Source organism: Malaclemys terrapin, chromosome 11 (genome assembly GCF_027887155.1).
Source record: "Malaclemys terrapin pileata isolate rMalTer1 chromosome 11, rMalTer1.hap1, whole genome shotgun sequence".
In the NCBI taxonomy this organism is placed as follows: Eukaryota; Metazoa; Chordata; order Testudines; family Emydidae; genus Malaclemys; species Malaclemys terrapin.
Window position 1 is genome coordinate 18,731,253 of NC_071515.1, and position 19,193 is coordinate 18,750,445.

General features: G+C 41.1%; 2 protein-coding genes across 9 annotated transcripts in view; one reads left to right on the forward strand and one right to left on the reverse strand.

Annotated features, from left to right (window-relative positions):
* ZDBF2 (zinc finger DBF-type containing 2) overlaps nt 1-17,915 on the reverse strand; it is a 40,116-nt gene extending 22,201 nt beyond the window's left edge. The window contains exons 1-5 of one of the 4 annotated variants that reach the window (XM_054044544.1): nt 17,878-17,915; nt 9,220-9,341; nt 6,636-6,687; nt 6,013-6,064; nt 20-125 (exon numbers count right to left, since the gene is read on the reverse strand). In XM_054044544.1, coding sequence (XP_053900519.1) covers nt 20-125; nt 6,013-6,064; nt 6,636-6,687; nt 9,220-9,276 — 267 coding nt within the window. In that variant the 5' untranslated portion in view covers nt 9,277-9,341; nt 17,878-17,915. Of the gene's footprint in view, nt 1-19; nt 126-230; nt 353-6,012; nt 6,065-6,635; nt 6,688-9,219; nt 9,342-11,188; nt 11,271-11,493; nt 11,573-17,877 lie in introns of those variants that run through there. The other 3 variants (XM_054044545.1, XM_054044546.1, XM_054044547.1) reach the window with 3 other exon arrangements.
* A 62-nt stretch (nt 17,916-17,977) lies between these two features.
* CMKLR2 (chemerin chemokine-like receptor 2) overlaps nt 17,978-19,193 on the forward strand; it is a 47,472-nt gene continuing 46,256 nt past the window's right edge. For 4 of the 5 annotated variants that reach the window (XM_054043209.1, XM_054043207.1, XM_054043211.1 and 1 more), the window contains exon 1: nt 17,978-18,105. The gene's annotated coding sequence lies outside the window, so the exon portion shown is untranslated. Of the gene's footprint in view, nt 18,170-19,193 lie in introns of all 5 variants that reach the window. The other variant, XM_054043208.1, reaches the window with a different exon arrangement.

A 19,193-nucleotide genomic window follows, 5' to 3' on the forward strand; every position in this document is an offset into this window, starting at 1 on the left:
TCTGCTCCAAATGTCTTACCTGTTCAAGATTGCTGTAGTGCACGTGGCAGCAGTTGCAATAGCCTTGTCTATTTTGCACACTGGATAACCCAGGTCCAACCTGCTCTGGCCCTCGTATGCTTACACTGACAGGAGAAAAGTTTACTGATATTACTAGTAGTTTTCAGTGAGAAAAATCAGACTTATAAATCTATTATATTTCAGGTGTTTAATAAAACATTAAGACATACTATCAAAAATGTATTCTTTTTCATATTCAAGCATAATCGTTTAGATGGATTCATGGTGCTGAGCTTAAAATCCACTCATGCTGCTGAAGTGTTGAAGTTTTTCCTGAATATCATATGCAAACCTAAAAAGAAAGCCAGTCATGTATATCAAGAATTCACCATACTCTCGCAAGCACTCATAGTATTATGAATACAATTAAAAAAAAAAAGAAACTTCCTTCAGAATACTGCAGGGAAGTTTTGCAAAAAGATTGCAGGGGCTACAGAAATTACCATCAGAAAGCACTCTTTCTGCCTTGAAGAACCTATATAACCATGCAGATTTCGGAGGGACCCACAGGTGTGTACAACAAGTTTATAGTCATAACCCCACTATTTATATACGGTATTGGCCAGAGATCATAATTATCAAAATTAAAGAAATAAAGATAATAAGAGATGAAATCATCACCCAAAAATAACTATGAAATGTAACTTGAACTGTAACTTGAAATGTAAGTGCTGACTGCTGTCAGGTCACAAAAGATGTTTTTAATAAAGATATTTTTTAATGAAGCAGATTAAACCAACTCCTGAATATTTTCCATCGTATAAATGTCAAGGAAGTTGATATGATTTAGATTTATATGTCAAAATGACTGCCATGCTGTGGGAAGTGAAAACCATACTTCTCCTGAAGAGTAGGAACACTATTGAGGAGAAAAAACCAAACGAATGCACAGGATGTAGCTGTGTGGGAGCGTGAAAAAAAATGAAAAAACTGTTTAAAATTAATTCTGTGTTGAATACCCATCTTGCCACTGCAATTTGTGAATATTTGCAGTTCACTTTTAATCTGCAGAAGTGCCATCAAGCACCTTCTAAAGACTTAAACAAGAGAGAGGACAAGGAAGAGAAGGGAAGAATGAAGAGAAAGAGTAAAGAGGAGGAAAGGACAGTGTCCGCCAGACAAAAATCTCGACTTATATGTGGTCCACACTATAAAAAAGTTTGAGAAGCCCTGGTTTAGGGAGTTAAATAATAGCAGAGAGAAAAATCAAGAGATAGAAGTAGGGAAAGATACATTTTCAGAAGAGATTGAAATGAGATGGAGAATTGATGAAGAGAAGCAATATCAGAACACTGGTGCAGCCAGCAGCTGCAGAGGAGGGGTTCTGACAGTGACAGTGGCAAGAATGTGCAGCAAGACGTGGAAGCAGCCAGTTCAGAGGGGAATAAAAAGACCTGGTCCCATAAGATAGGCTGCAGTGAGCCCTTGAAGGATTTTAATTAAAAAGGAAGACAATTTTGAACTGAACTGTACAATGAATGGGAAGCCAATGGAGTTGTTTAAGGAATGTAAGAAAACAACCTAAGAACGGCCATACTAGGTCAGACCAATGGCCCACCTAGCCTAGTATGCGGTCTTCTGATTGTGGCCAGTGCCAGAGAGAACGAACAATATATGGCAATTTTGAGTGATCCCTTCCCTGTAATCTAGTCCCAATTTCTGGCAGATGGAGTTCTTAGGGACCCCTGCAGCATGGAGTTGCGTCCCAGAGCATCTTGGCTAATAGCCATTGATGGACCTATCCTCCGTGGACCTATCTAATTCTTTTTTGAACCCAGTTACACTTTTGGCCTTCACAACAACCCCTGCCAACAAGTTCTACAAGTTGACAGAGTTGTGTGAGAAAGTATTTTCTTTTGTTTTAAACCTGCTACCTGTTAACTTCATTGGGTTGACCCCATGGTTCTTGTGTTATATGAAGGGGTAAATAACACTTCACTATTCAGTTTCTCCATATCATTCATGATTTTATAGACCAGTATCATATCTCCACTTAGCTGTCTCTTTTCTAAAATGAAAAATCTCATTCTTTTTAATCTCCCTTAATATGGAAGCTGTTCCATCCCTCTAATCATTTTTGTTACACTTCTCTGCACCTTGGCCAATTCTAATGTATCTTTTTTAAGACTGAATAACCCGAACTGCACATACTATTCAAGGTGTGGGCATACCATGAATTTATATAGTGGCATTATGATATTTTCTGACTTATTATCTATCACTTTCCTAATGGTTCCTAACATTGTTAGCTTTTTTTCACTGCTTCTGTGAAATTGAGCAGATGTTTACAGAAAACTATCCATTATGATTCCAAGATCTCTTTCTTGAGTGGTAACAGGTAATTAAGAAAACATCATTTTATATGTATAATTGGGATTATGTTTTCCAATGTGCATTACTTTCACTTATCAACATTGAATTTTATTTGCCTTTTTGTTACACAGTCAGTAGTTTTGTGTGATCCCTTTGTAACTCTTTGCAGTCAGCTCTGGACTTAACTATCTTGAGTAATTCTGTATCATCTGCAAATTTTGCCACCTCACTTTTCACCTCTTTTTCCAGATAATTTATGAATATGATGAACAGCACAAGTCCTAGTACAGATTCTTGGAGGACACCGCTACTTGCCTCTCTCCATTATGAAGATTGACCATTTATTTCTACCCTTTGTCTCCTATCTTTTAACCTGTTACTGATCCATGAGAGGATGCTCCCTCTTATCCCATGACTGCTTAGTTTGCTTAAGAGCTTTTGGTGAGGGACCTTCTCAAAGGCTTTCTGAAAGTCCAAGTACACCATGTTCACTGGATCACCTTTGTCCACATGCTTGTTGACAAACTCAAAGAATTCTAATAGATTGGTAAGGCGTGCCTCCCTTTACAAAAACCATGTTGACTCTTCACCAACACATCATATTTATCTATGTATCTGATAATTCTGTTCTTTACTACAGCTTCAACCAATTTGCCTAGTACTGATGTTCAGCTTACCAGCCCATAATCGCCAAAATAACCTCCAGAACCTTTTAAAAAAAAATCTGTTACATTAGATATCCACCAGTCATCTGGTGCATAGGCTGCTTTAAGCAATAGGTTACATATCACAGTTAGTAGTTTTGCAATTTTATATTTGAGTTCATTCAGAACTCTTAGGTGAATATCATCTGGCTCTGGTAACTTATTACTGGTTAATTTATCAATTTATTCCAAAAAACCCTCTATTGACACCTCAGCCTGGAACAGTTTCTTGGATATATCACCTAAAAAGAATGGCTTAGGTATGGGGATCTCCCCCACATCCTGTATTGTGAAGAGGGGTGGAAAGAAATCATTTAGCTTCCCTACAATGGCTTTGTCTTCCTTGAGTGCTCCTTTAGCACCTTGTCCAGTAACTCCATTGATGGTTTGGCAGGCTTCCAGCTTCTGATGCACTCAAACAAAAATTCGCTGTTACTTTTTGTCTCTTTAGCTAGTCACACTTCAAGTTCTTTCTCGGCCTGCCTTAGTATAATTTTACACTTTCCTTGTCAGAGTTTATACTCCTTTCTATTTTCCTCACCAGGATCTGACTTCCAATTTTCAAAAAGATATCTTTTTGACTCTAACCGCCTCTTTTCCTCTGCTGTTTAGCCATGATTGCATTTTTGATCCTCTTACTGTTATCTGGGGTAAACATTTAGTCTCAGTTCTATTATGGTGTTTTAAATATTTGCCATGCAGTTTGCAAGCATTTCATCCTTGTGACTGCTCCTTTTAATTTCCATTAAACTAGCTACTCCCTTTTTTGTAGTTCCCCTTTTTGAGGTTAAATGCCACCCTGGTGGGTTTTTTGGGCATTTCCCCCTCCTACACAGAGGTTTAATTTAATTACATTACAGTCACTATTACCGAGTGGTTCAGCTAGATTTACCTCTTGACCAGATCCTGTGCGCCACTTAGGACTAAATCAAGAATTACCTTTCCCCTTGTGGGTTCCAGGACAAGTTGCTCCAAGAAGCAGTCATTAATGGTCGTAGAAATTTTATCTCTGTATCCCTTTCTGAGATGACATAAACCCAGTCAATATGAGGAGAGCCGAAATCCCCCATTATTGTGTTTTCTGCCTTTGTAGCCTCTCTAATCTCCCTCAGCATTTCACAATCACTGTCATCATTCTGGTCAGGTGGTCGGTAGTATGGTCCTACTCCTATTGTTCAAGCATGGAATTGCCATCTAGAGAGATTTTATGGTAATTTAGTTCATTCAAGATTTTTGCTTTATTTGACTTTATGCCTTATTTCACAAAGTGCCACTCCTCCACCAGCACAACCTACTCTGACATTCCTAAATATTTTGTACCCTGATATTACCATGTCCCATTGTTCATTCTCATTCCATCAAGTTTCTGTGATGCTCAATATTCTTTTAATGCCAGGCACACTAGTTCATCAATTCTAGTGTTCAGCTTCTAGCATATAAGCACCTGTACATTTTGTCAATATTCAGTTGCTTGCCTTCATTTGTTATATTTAAATGGGACTCTGATGTTTGACTGTTCCTCACTTGCTTCTACCTGTACTTTACCCAGCTTCTTTCCTATCCTCTTTACTAGTACACAGAGTTTCTCCTTTAATAAACTCATCCCTTAGGGCTTTCTCTGCCTGAATCGCATGCACCTCTGCACCTGTCATCTTTTCCCCAGTCCTTAGTTTAAAAAAATCCTCTACAACCTTTTTAATTTTACACGCCAGCAATCTGGTTCCATTTTGGTTTAGGTGGAGCTCATCCTGCCTGCACAGGCTTCTCCTTTACCAAAAGGTTCCCCAGTTCCTAATAAACCTAAAACCTGCCTCCCTACACCATCATCTCATCCACACATTGAGACCCTAAAGTCCTGCCTGTCTTTCTGGCCCTGTGTGTGGAAGGATTTGAGAGCATGCTATCGAAGAGATCCTGGACCTTCCTCTCTTACCTAGCAGCTTAAATTTGGCCTACGAGAGCTCTCTCCAATTTTTCCCTATGTAACTAGTACCTACATTTACCATGACCACGTGCTGGAGAAAAGAAGCTGGGATTTGGGGAGGCCACAGAGAAGGAAACAACAATAATCCAAGCAAAAGAAAATGAAGGCCTGGATAAGCACTGAAGCCGAGGTAATGATATGCACAGGCAGCCCTGCAGAAGAAGTGACAGACAGATCTACAGACCTGAGAGATATGGGAACAGAGAGCACAGAGTCAGCAATGATGCAACAGTTTTGAACAGAGGAGACAGATGGGAGGTCTGAGCTGAAAATGGAGACAGAAGAGATGTAGCTGTACTTGAGAATTAAACTGAAAAGGAGAATAGAGAGGAGGAGAGAGAATGAGAGCAGAAAAAGGATGACAAAAGCTAGGGATGAGGAGATGGGGAGAGCAAGGGAGACGAAAGTAGCAGCAAAAGAGATAGATTTTTTTTAACTTCAGAAATGAAACAACTCCATCCCAGCAATATCAGCATTTCTATATAAAATTCTTATTAGGAAGTACTTTTAAAAAAATCAAGAATCTTTTTAATGTAGCCACAGGTAAATGCCATCAAAACCCATGGCCAGTCTACATGATTATTTTTTTAATAAAAAGAGAAGGTAACAGGAATTGAAGTCATATTTAAACCTTCTGCTAATCTTGAAAAACGACTTTGGGCTAGTTGGCTGCTGGGTTTTTTTTCAGGTTCTCTGGAATTCTGAAGCCAAAAATGAAATTTTTGACCTTCAATCTCACTGCTGATATTAATGAGGGATCAAAGGGCACAACTGCAATGTACGTGTTTAGTGATACCTATACACAGGATAAAGAGACCATTAACCGTACAGTTGAAAATATTGCATTATCATCAGTTTTATGGGGTCAAATTTAATGTCAAAAGCTAGATTCTCCCTAGTTAATTTAGTGTAAGCAATAAAGTTTGATGCTAATTATATCATCTAACTCACCTGCTACTGCTCTCCTGTCGTAGGGATCCTTCAATACCTCGTCTTTCTATGCCTATTTAAAAAAAAAAAAAAAAAAAAGCAGAGATAGAAAACCAGGCAGAAGAAATCAAAACTGGTCATTGTTACCTATGCACTAAATTGTCAGTGTCAAAAATAATGTGTTTTATAGGACGACAAAAGTAGAATTGATTAAATTTAGGAAAACTTGCATTTATACAGAATCAGTCACCCCCAAAGAGCTGCATAAACTATAACCCTTATCTTTTTACAGTTGACATCATTGGAATTTTTCTATTGAATTAATCGGGACCAAGGTTAGGCCCTGTATGCTGAAATCACTTCACCTGTCACAATAATGCAGTCACCTCTGGGGTAAAATGCAGCAGCTGTTTAACAGTTCACTATAAAACAATTCATTGCACCTACAAGGAAGTTGAATTAATAATTTAAACAGTCTTTCGTCTATCCTTGACGTCTAGGATTCTATGAATTTAGAACAGGAATTGACAAAACTACTATCCCAACCAAAACAACAATGGGAATTGACATATTTTTAGTTAAAATAGATGCTTTTTTTGTGTTTTGAATGTCAGTATTTTTGTTTTAATAATTAAGTTGCTTACCTTGTGCTGAAGCAGCAGAAGCTTCATCAGTTGGCTTGCTCCTGTCAAACATCTATAAACCAAATACAAAAAACAATGTTATCATTTCAAATTCCATCTTTTAGGGTTGAGTTTGTGAGCCATTGTTTCAGCTCCCTGCAAATCCAAGAAGCATGCCTTGATCTTACTTGTTCAATGACTGTATCATCTCCTTTTTTATGGTTATACTTAGTTCACTGATCAAGACTGATTTCACACATTTCTGCTTAGAATATAGCATACAAAAGCCAGTCATTCCCCACTTCATTACTGTGACTTTAACCAGTAGTATTAGATGCAGAGCTAGCACAAATAGATATACTATAGAAACCTCCTGGACCCAGGTTATGAAATTACAGCACTTGCATGAAAAGACTCAAGGCTAATATGGTGATGAAGAATTGCATTTGCTTTCAGGACTGTGTATATCTGAAACCAGTTATGAAACCAATATTCAGCAGTACATGTTTTTGATACTATAAACACTGCTTTCTCCAAATTCAACATCTCCATAGCCATAAAGTCCATCTGAGGAAAATATCGAAGGCATTGCTATGGTCACTGTTTCCATAAAGTGGTTTTTTAAGGGATAGCTTGAAGACTTCTTAAGGCCTCAAGGAAAAAGTCGTTAATCCAAAAATAAGTAGGTATAGAAGGCAGGAAAAAGAAGCTGGGGGTATTGGCTTCGGGGGCAGGATGAAAATTATTTTGGTACCATAACTGTGTATTTGTACGCTTGTGAATGTTTGATTTATTTTAAGTTCAGCACAGAGTTTGTATTTCCTGGTTGTTTAATAGCTACAGCATTTTTATAAAGTTTTTTACCCTTCTCTGAGTGAAACCGTCAACACAAAGTCCAATTTAGCTAGATTTGGGGTCTGGTATTATACCTGGTCATGCACTTCCTTGAAAACAAATATGAAAAGCATAGTCTTGGCTTTTACCCCATTCTCAATGTCAGCATGGCTGAGCCCCAAGGAAATGACAACACTGAGAAAACACAATACTGTTTCAGATAAGGATTATAATTTAATATCAACTGAATCTTCGTGATCAAAACAAATTCCTGTTTCATTAGATTATTCTATAAATGCCACATACTATCCACTATCCAAGGGCCCAGTCATTGTATGAAGACTTCTTAATCAACCCAAACCTAGAGAGCTGCAGATGCGGGCTTTGCATGCAGCAGGCCAGATTAGTCAGAAGAAAATTATCTGCCAGGGAAGCAAAAAACCACCCCCAAAAATCTAGTGCTTTGGTCATTGTGACAGTGCACACTCACCTCTTGTGAGTGCCTCCTGATGGGTGAGCATGAACCTGCACTCTCTCTTTTTTCGTGGTGCCCCCTGTCGGCTGTTGCCTTTGTCAGGCAAGTCTTCAGTGACTCCAGCTAAGTCACACGATCAAACGCATGAACGAACTTCTTCTGGGGTAAAAGGTCCAACGGGGCCTGTCCCTGTGCCCTTGGTAATGTCTCCAGCCCTGTCTCTGGGCTCAGTTCTCAGCCACTTCTGGGCTAGCTTTAAGTCCGTCCCTACCCTGTTATAGAGTAGTGCCCCCAGGACATCTTCCCTGGAGACTCTAAGTCCTGCCTTTCACTTGGGCTTTTAAATGAAACTTGTCCCATTCTTGGGGCTTTGGCCACTCTGCCAGTGGGTGGAGGGGGGATCTGTGCCCACACACTATCCTGGGTCCTGACCCAGGGTCCCTCTAAATAGCAGCCACATGGTACTCCCTGTAATAGTTGCTGCTTTTATTCCCTGGGCCACTTCCCACGTAGCCGCTTCTACTTTACCATTACCTCAGGGCTAAAATTCTCTGTTTGTTCCCTGCTTAAGTAGGGTCTCTTTCAGGCCTCCTCACTTGGAGAGTTTCACAGCCTTCCAAGCCTGCCTCACCCTTTTGGTCCCAGCCAGCAACTGAGCTGCTCACACCCTGCAGCTTCTTTTAGCTGACACTCCTCCATTCTGATTGGCTGCTTCCCTGCAGGCACTCTAGGCAGGCCTGGAGGACCCACCTTCACTGCTCCTTTCTGGGACAGGGTGTGATAAGACTGTAAGGCCTCCAGCACACCCCATCACAGTCACAAACTGGGCAGTTTTAAATTGTATAAATCTTTCTCCTTTTACTAAAGATTTCTATGGAGAGGAACATTTGCACTTTGGTTTTGTACATTAGATCAGGAAATGTCTCCTCCTTTCATAATAGATAAACATTATCCTATCCAGATCTTAAACTACATTAGTAGGTCTATGCAATGTCCCTGCCAAATTCATTTAATGGCTTAATGGCTTCAGCTACACTTAAAACACAGACCAAAAACCTATTTAGTAGAAGCCATGAATGAAATGGAACAAATATGATAACCATCCAGGCTGGAAAAGCCATCTTTATTGCTCAGCATTATCTCCTGATGCACAAGCTGACCTAGACAGAAGCATGGCTCTGCAAAAACATCCAACTTCATGTTTTAGTGTCAGGGAATACAAAAGAGCTCCGAAGTGTCCCACATTAGCTTTACAATGCTGCAATTGAAACTTTAAATAATCTTTCAGGCACTAACCTTGGTGTTGCCAACCTTTGGCCCCCACCAAAAGCTGATTTCAAGGCTGTCGAACATTAGATCTCAGACAGGAGGCCATTTTCTGCACAGGACACTCACCCACTCTCATCTCCACTGGCAACCTGGTAATAATGAAATTAAGGGTCTTTTTAGCTAGCTACTGATGTGTTTGTTCTATATTCTAAAGGAGAAAAGGTTTCAGTCTACATAGAATCCATCTGCCAGCAAGTTGGTCCACAAGATGGACAACGCTCTTTTTAAAGCAGCCAATTAACATTTTTGTTTAAGAAATTAATTTTGACAGAGATTCCTTACTAAACTTTGACAGCTTTTTATATATTCCTTAGCATTCCCAGCACTTTCTCGTATGATGATCTCACTCCTCTTCTCATAGTCCCTATTCAACATATACTATTAGGATGTTAATGTTCATGCATTTAAATGTCTATCAGTTAATGAAATTCAGTTCCTAAATATAAAGCAAATTATGCCTTGAGATGATTGTTACGGATAAAGCCACCAACATGCTTTGAAGAATCACTTCTTCTGCTCATATTGTGTAAACCAGCTAGATTAGTAAATTAACTGGCCCTCTCACTGCACTTTAGATGTTCAAAGCACTTTGAAAGTGTTATTAAATTAACCATTTTAACACCAGAGTGAGGTATTTAGCCCTATGTTACAAATGGGAAAACAGTGGCAGAGAGAGTTATTTGCCTATGGACACAGAAAAAGCATCAAAGCCAAGCTCAAAGCTCAGGACTTGCTGATTCCCAGAACTGTGCTCAGCTCACTAGGCCAGTTATATATTTGACTGCAGCATGACCAACTCTTGATTTCAAACCTACTTTATATAAAGATCTTTTTGCTCTCATGAAAACTGTATAAGGATCACTTTAAATTTGCGCATTTTTTCTCTCTTGCCCCCTCTCCCAGTCTCTGTTCTTACAATTGGAGGAGATGCATCTACACTCCAATAAGAAACCTGTACCATTACACATTTTATATAGAGGCTCTTTAGTCTACATGGATTTTTTTTTTTTTTTTTTTGTATTTTTCCTCTCACTGTTCTGTATATATTGAGTATCTTCCCTCTGTTTGGGCATCGTCCATGCAACTTTTTCGGCACATTTGTTAATGTGCTTGTGATTTTTTTAATTGCACTCAAAAGTGAGCTGATAATAGCCTTGTCTAAAGCCAGTACAGGGTGGGTAGGCACAGCAATAAAAAAGTGCCTTAATTCGGACTTCAGTTAGTCTTGTTAATGAGCATGATCCTGCACGAATAAAACCAACAGGAGCTTTGCGACTGGCTTCAGTAGGTAGAGGATCAAGCCCAAATATTGTCTTTGGACATTCCTGAGCAAACAAATAATGTGACTATCATGCGTGAGTGCAATGATAGTTTTGTATGCGGCGTCATTCATCCCTACATATAATTATGCACGTTACACATGTAGACCTTAATCTTGCAAAGAATTCAACACATGCTTAATAGGGTTGGCTTGAAAACAAGAATTCCAGTTTGCAAAAAGTGTCAAGGTTTTGATGTCTAATTTCATTCTATATTGGAACAAAAACTAGACCCTTCAAAATGTGTTGCACAGAAAGACCTACCCCAGAATAGCCATTAGCCCAGTGTTTAGAGCACACACCTGGATATGGAAGACTCAAATTCAAGTTCCCACTCTGAATCAGCCAGAGCAGAGACTTAAGCTTGGGTTTCCCACAGGTGAGTGCCCTAACCACTGGGCTTTTGGCTATTCTGGGAGAGTCAATCTCTCTCTCTCTCTCTCTCTGACCAGAAATTCCATTGTGGACCTGAGAAACCTTCCCAATGAAATTTTCATCTAGATACAATTCCGCAAAGTTTCAATGAATTGGCATTTTCTGACAAAAAAAAATTCATCAAAAAATTCCAGACCAGCTCTAATGCTTAACTTTAAGTAACACCATTGAAGTCAACATACTTCAAGTGCAGGATTAGGCCTTAGGTATACTGAGTTAAGTCCAGTGTGGCTCTTATCTCTCACTTTTCACGCTGCAAGGGAGTGTCATGGACCAGATGTTCTCACTCACAAAGGGTAGGGTGTAAATTTGTAAGGCCTCAAGCACCCCTAATAGCTGTCAGAGAAATATCAGTTTCAGAGGAGATTGTTTGCCAAGATTCTGCTGTATATAGTTGAAGCATGAGAGACAAATATATCCCTAAGACAAGAAAAATGTTTAAGGATATTGGTAGGCAAATTAAAACACTTAAACCCTGATTGCTTACCACCGTCCTAAAGGCTGAAAGTATGCTCAGGTCTCAGTTCAGTAGAGCAAGGGAAAGCTCGTGCTTAGATGCCTTGTGTGGCCCCTAAACAAAATCTAGACACAGTGAAAGGAGCACAAATCCTCATGCGTTTGATAATGCAGTCTCATTTAATTTCTAATCTAGCTAAGTCAAAAGGTATTTCTTCATTTGATCTATATTTTTATAATAGGTTCTTTTATCCACAGACGTTGTAAGAACAACTCTTGTTCAGTTAAGGAATCTCTAAACTTGAAATAGCTCAATGTAATTGTAGTACAATATACCAATACTGCTTAAAAATAAATTACATGTGTATAATTTTCCTTTAAAATAATATTTCAACATTGTAAAACATTTGTATTATGTTGTAAACATAGTAATGACTGGCATCAACTGAGAATGGTTGATTTGGCAGATTTATAACCCATAGGGCTACTGTAGCTGTCTCTTGCAGTTAGAGAGAGATATTTCTTGTTTAGTTTTATTGAATTACATGGCACACAGCAGTCACTGAGCATGAAGAACTGTACGGAGTCCTGAACAAGTGCAGCTAATGAGACCTGACAGGAGACCAAAAGAAAGATGACCATAAGGCAAGAAAAATATATATTTTTTTAACAAATCAGCACTCTCATTTCGATAGCACATGAAAATGTCATAGGCATCAAAGAAACTCTAGAGACTCCTTTCAGCCTTCCCTGCAACAGATAAATTAGAAACAAAAAGGGGCAAAGGGGAGATGATGATCAAAATGACTGGCAAGGGAGGAAGTGTTGTATACATCAAGAATATATACACTTGTTCTGAGGTCCAGAAGGTGGGTGAGAGGCAGATGAAAGTCTCTGGGTGAAGATAAAAAGGTGACAAAACAGGGGTGATGTCACGGTGGGGGGGGTCTATGATAGACCCCATCAAATCAGGAGGAGAAAATGGATAAGGCACTTTTAGCACACATAACAGAAATATCCAAAATGCAAGACCTGGAAGTAATGGGGGACTTCAACTATCCAGACATGTGTTGGAAAAATAATATGCCAAAACACAAAATGTCCAGTAAGTTCTTATAATGTGTTGGGGACGACCTTGTGTTTCAGAAGATAGAGGAAATTACTTGGGGACAGCGATTTTAGACTTGATTCTGACTAACAGGGAGGAAATGGTTGTGAATCTGAAGGCTGAAAACAATTTGGGTGGAAGTGATAATAAAATGATAAGAGTTCATAATTCTAAGAAAAGGAAAGAGTGAGAGCAACAGAATAATGACAATGGACTTCAATAAAGCAGATTTTAAGAAACTCAGAGAACAGGTTCCATAGGAAGAAAATCTAAGGGAAAAAAAGGAATTCAGGAGAGCGGGCAGTTTCTCAAGGAGACAATATTAAAGGTGCAACAGCAAACTACCCCAATTCAAAGGAAAGACATGAAGAATAATGAAGCTAATATGGCTCCATCAGGAACTCTTTAATGATTTGAAAATCAAAAAGGAATCTTACAGAAAGTGGAAACATGGACAAACTGCTAAGGACAAGTACAGCAAAATAGCACATGGAGGGACAAAATCAGAAAAGCTAAGACACAAAATGAGTTACACATAGCAAAGGGGCATAAAAGGCAAAAAGAACAGGTTCTATAAATACTTTAGGAGCAAAAAAAAAAAAATATGAAGGAAAGTGTAGGTCCTCCACTCAGAGGGAAAGAGAGCTAACAACGGGTAACACCAAGAAAGCTGAGGTGTCAGAATGTCTATTTTGCTTCAGTCTTCACTAAAATGGCAAATTGTGACCAGATTTTTAACACAATTAATATTAACAACAAGGGAGAAGGAACACAAGCCAAAATAGGGAAAGAAAAGGTTGTAGACTATTTACATAGATAAGTTAGATGTATTCAAATTGGCAGGACCTCACAAAATTCAATCTAGGATACTGAAGGAACTAGCTGAAGTAATCTTGGGACCGTTACCAATTATCTTTCAGAATACATGGAGTACAGGTGAAGTCCTGGAGAACTAGAGAAGGGAAAACATAGTACCTTATCTTTAAAAAGGGGAACAAAGAGGACCTGAGGAGTTATAGACCAGTCAGCCGAACTTTGATATCTCAAAAGATACCGGAACAAATGATTAAACCAGTGGTTCTTAACCTGGGGTGCACGCACTCCCGGTGGGTGTGAGATGCCCTTTCTGGGGGGGCAAGACATGCCAGATTTTTTTAGAAGGTAAATCACCAAAAACACAAATTAAGCACAGGCACGTAAGTACAACTACTTTGTTTTGTCAAACCTATGTATTTATTAACATAATACATTTTTTAACGATTATTGCAAATACAAATATATATATATATAGGTTTAAAGAACTGACCTACTTCTATGATTTTTGATAATGGGTGCGAGAACATATTTTGATTTTTTGATAAGGGGTGCGAGAACATATTTTGAGAACCAAAGGGGTGCAGGCTGCAGTAAAGGTTAAGAACCACTGGATTAAACAATCAATTTGGAAGTGCCTCAAGGATAATAGGGTTATAAGTAATAGCCACCATGGAATTGTCAAAATCATGTCAAACCAATCTAATTTCCTTCTTTTGGCCTAGTGAATAGGGGGAAGATGTAGTGTGATATATCTTGATTTTAGTAAAGCTTCAGACAGTCTTATAAGCAAACTAGGAAAAGGTAGCCTGGAAGTAATTACTACAAAGTGCAAAACTAGTAGTTACCAAATGGTTTGCTGTCAAGTTGGGAAAAGGTATCTAGTGGGATCCTGCAGGGTTCAATCCTGGATCTTGTACTATTTAATATTTTCATTAATGACTTAGATAATGGAATGGAGGGTATGCTTATAAAACCTGAGGATGACATCAAACTGGGAGGGGTTGCTAGCACTTTGAAGGACAGGATTAGAATAGAACCGGTCTGAAATAAACAAGGTGAAATTCAATAAAAACAAGTGTAATGGGCAAAGGAAAAATCAAATGCAAAATGGAAAATATCTGGGTAGGCAGTAGTACTGCTGAAAAGGATCTGGGGGGTTATAGTGGATCACAAACTGAATATGAGTCAACAATGTGATGCAATTGCAAAAAGACTAATATTCTGGGGTGTATTAACAGAAGGATCCTATGTAAGACACAGACAGCAACTGTCCCGATACACTCAGCGCCAGTCAGGCCTCCACTGGAGTACTGTGTCCAGTTTTGGGCACCACACTTTAATAACATGTGGACAAATTGGAGAGCCCAGAGCAGAGCAACAAAATTTTTTAAAAGGTTTAGAAAACCTGACCTACAAAGAAAGGTTAAAAAATCTGGGCATCTTTAGTCTTGCGAAAAGAAGGCTAAGGAAAGACCTGATACCAGTCTTAAACTTTATGTGAAGGTCTGTTATAAAAAAAGACAGTGATCAATTGTTCTCCAGGTCCACCAAAGGTAGGACAAGAAGTAATCAGCAAGGGAGATTTAGGTTGGACATTAGGGAAAAACTTTTCAACTATAAAAACAGTTAAGCACTGGGACAGGCATCCAAAGGAGGTTCTGGAAACCCCATAATTGGAGTTTTTCAAGAACTGGTTTGACAACTGCTATCAAGGATGGTCTAGGTCAGTGATACTCAAACCTCAGTGGTTCAGGAACCAAATTAGCAATCAACATTACCCAAAAGAGCCAGAGTAGTGTGAATGGTTTCACACTCTGAAGATCCCTTCCATTTTTATGGTTTCTATGAAAACTGAAATCTGGTATTTCAGCTAGGACACCTCAGAACTACCTCTCTTGATCCTCTAGTTGAGAAAGCCAGTGTCATGTAGAAAACCAAGGAGAAATGGAGGAAAAATCTCTCTTAAAAGGGACCCACCATCCTCCAACAGTATTACTACTACTACCACCATTATTATTTGTATTACTGTAGTTCCTAGGAGCCTTAATCATAGACCACACCCCTTTGTGCTAGGTGCTGTAAAAACAGAATAAGGAGTCCTTGTGCCAAAGTTTACAGATTAAGCAATCTTTTTTTTTTTTTAACAGTCAGGTGGTTTCCAAGAGAGGAGATCCAATTGTGCTTAACAATTTTGGCAGAAATCTACTGTTACTAAAGTCTATCTTTCTACCTCTTGCTCACAACACGTCTTGGTCACACGTTTTGGATCCCTCTACTAGCTACCCATTTTACTGTTCACTCTTATTCTTAATTTATGGACTTCTATCATTCAGTTCCAGCCTACATCTCTGATCTTATCTCCTCTCATTTTCCCATCTCACCCCTCTGTTCCCCAAGGGTGCCTCTTCCCCCCTTTGCTTCCATCCCCCTCCCAATTCCAGGCCATCCCCTATGCATGAAACAACCTCCCAACTCCCTAACCTAACACCCTCTTCTTGTTAAAAATCCATAAACTTATTTCTACCATGTTGTTCTACCAGTAAGTTAAAAACAAGTAATAAAATAACCACCAAAATGCACACCTAACTCGTCTCACTTTACACTCATCACTCCCTTTTGTTCACTGCCCTGAGTTATTGCTTCATGTCTAACATACAGAATGCAAACTCTTGGAGACACAGACTTGTCTTTTATTTGTTCAGTAAAATACTTACCTTGGTTTTAGGTACTAGAATACTTGGTTTTGTGCGCCCACTGTGATAGCCAGATTATATTGCAGTTATCGGCTGCGAGAGTGCTGGTTGGCTCCCAGAATTATCTTTCAAAGAAACCTGGGCAATGGTCTGTGCTTGTGGCACTTCAGAACCAGCAATTTGTAAGAGAAAAATCCTACAAACTAAATACAAGATGACTTTCACAGAAATATTTGTTTGTGTGTTTCAGGGGCAGTTAGATAACTAAAGCCTTAATGCACATATAGTGGTGTAGGAAGGAGAAGGTTAATTTTAGATTAGAACCACAGGGAAGAAAAACCCATAAAAGGGATGGCCTATGCTTTACATGGAAGGGAACAAAAGCAGGGTGAAAGAGAAAAAGCTAAGGTTTTGGTGGTGGTGGTGGACTGAACTGGGTGTGGAGAGCAGTCAAGCTGGAGAATTACATCTACTATGAACAAATATTCAACACACATTTTGTAGTTGTATAGCAACTTCGATTGGGGTATCTTGGTCTGTTTAACCAACATTAAGCCTCACAACACACCTCTGAAATAAGGAAATATTGTTTAGGAGCAGGAAACTCACACACAGATGGGTAAATGTCTTGGGTGTTGCAGAAGTAAAACAGAGTCCAGGAGTAAGGACTCTCAATCCAGCACTGCACGTGCAAGTGTAACATAGGGCTGGTCTACACTGGGGGGAAGGAGGAGGAGAGGAATCGATGTAGCTGAAGTCAAAGTATCTTAGATCGAATGACCTGGGGTCCACACGGCACGGGATTGACGGCTGCGGCTCCCCCGTCGACTGCACTACCACCGCTCGCTCTGGTGGAGTTCCGGAGTCGACGGGGAGCGCATTCGAGGATCAATATATCGCATCTTAACGAGACGCGATATATCGATCCCAGCTAGATCGATTACTACCCGCCAATCCGGCGGGTAGTAAAGATGTACCCTAAGTGCCCCTAGCTCAGGACAGAGCATACCCACAGTGGCGTTTGAGGGCAGGCAAGTGAGGTGCAGCAATCCAGATAACAGAAATTCCTCACTGGGTAATAGCCTCCAGTTCCACCCTGGCCACTGCCAGTCCCAATTTCTGAGCTCACGAGTCTTTTCCACACGCCCATGAGGCTGCTGGGTACGTTACCAGCGAGATTTGCCGCTCGGGGCGTGGGATGCCCACATGCACATACACGGGACCAGCCCCACGCCGGGGGTTAGACCTCTGGTGATGCCCTTTCCCTTCCCGCCCCTTTTAATTCCCTCTGCTTCGCGTCCCAAATCGCAGCCTCAGGAGATGCCCTGCCACGCGTGGGACGGGCCCACGAGGATGTCGTGGTGGGGTTTAGACAGGGACCCACGTCCCCTGCCTCATGTCCTACGCCAGCAACCGCAGGCCGGCCCCCACGGGGCCCGTGCCCGGCCGCCGGTCCCCCTCGCCCCGCCCCCCATTCCCTGGCCACACGCCGGCGGGGAGGGAACGGGAAGCCGTGGCACACGGGGGCACCGTTACTTTTCGGCCCGCACGAGCCGAGGGGGCGCGCGCGCACCTGCACACGCGGGATAGCGCGCAAGCGGTTGTTTTGTAAACAGCGATGAAGCCCCGCCCCCAGCGTGCGCGCGCCTGCAGCGGCTTCCCCGGCCCCGGCCCCGGCCCTGGCCCCAGCCCCGGCTCCCGCCCAAGCCCTCCCGGCAGTGGGTTTTCTGGTCCCGCTGTATCGGCGGCCAGCGAACCGGCCCACCGGTCACCACCCTCCCCAGCAGCCCCCTCTCACCTCAGTCGCTTCCCCTTTTTCCCTTCCGTGCTACGTGGGGGTCAGAGGACGGGAGCCACCTCCACTTCCTGTTCCGGGTTATTGCCCCGAGCATGACTCTTGTTTCCATGGGCCGTCTATTGGGCGGCTCAGGCGGGGCCTGGTGGGCGAGCGAGGCCCATCGCTGCCCCAAGGGCCAGGTCTAGGTACGCAGAGTCTGGATGAGCAGATCTCTCCTGACATCTAGGGGTGAGCTGTGGAAAAAGACTTCAGAAGCCGCTCTCATTTGTATGGACACACCCACCCTGCCCAGGTGCACAGCTGGATGGGGTTGCGTGCACAAATGATCACTTATTGGGGCAGGAGTAATAAAGGGTTGTTATCCTTGTTGTGTGAACTGAGGGCAGATGAACTGTACCTGGCATACTCCAATGGGGGGACTCACCCTCAACTAAACAGCACTTGCTAGGCAGGGGACATGGGTTCCAAAGCCCAACAGGGGGGTAGGTACTTGTACGCAGTGGTATGGGCTCTAGTGATTTTTTTTTTTAACCTGATCTATCTTCATGGTAGAGTGGAAGAACTAGTTTAGACTGAATTGAGAGTTTTGTTACATGCTGCGAGCTGAAATCATTGATACCTAGGTCTAAGTTATTAGATTTACTTTAGGATAGTATCTCTATTGATGTGAGTGGGGTATAGAGAAGAGGGGCATGTTAAAGGGACTTTGGGGTTGCTGAACTTAAGACCGTGAGGGGAAAAGGACACTTCCAGCTTATTTGGGGGTCTTTTGCTCATGGTTTGTGTGTATGAGCCCTAGTTGTGATGTTTTCCCAAATTAATGCTGAGTTAATTTGCTCCTTTTAGTAAAAGTTTTTGCTACACTCAGCATCTGTGCTTTCAAGAGGGGAAGTATTGCCTCTTAGAGGTGCCCAGGGTGTGGTGTGTAATTGTCCTAGGTCACTGGGTGGAGGCATGAGCCAATTTTGTGTTGTATTGTTGAAAAGGAACCCCTAGATAGTGAACTTGGCCCTTGTTGCTGCTGGCTTCACCTGGCAGAAGGGTTACCTCTACAAGGGCCCTCTCTCACTAGAGAGGTGAAGAGACACCTAGTGAGATTTCCAAAGCACTTGGGCACCTAACGCCTATCAACTTCAATAGGAGTCAGAGGCCTACACCCAATGAAAATCCCACTAGGTTCCTATTTGCATTCTTAGGTGCTTAAATACCTTTAAAAACCTGTCCCTTTCTCAGAAAAAAAGTTACATTCCTGCATAGCATGCAAGTCTGACATCAGTTTTTGTGTATCTTGTGTTATGTCTGGATTTATAACCATG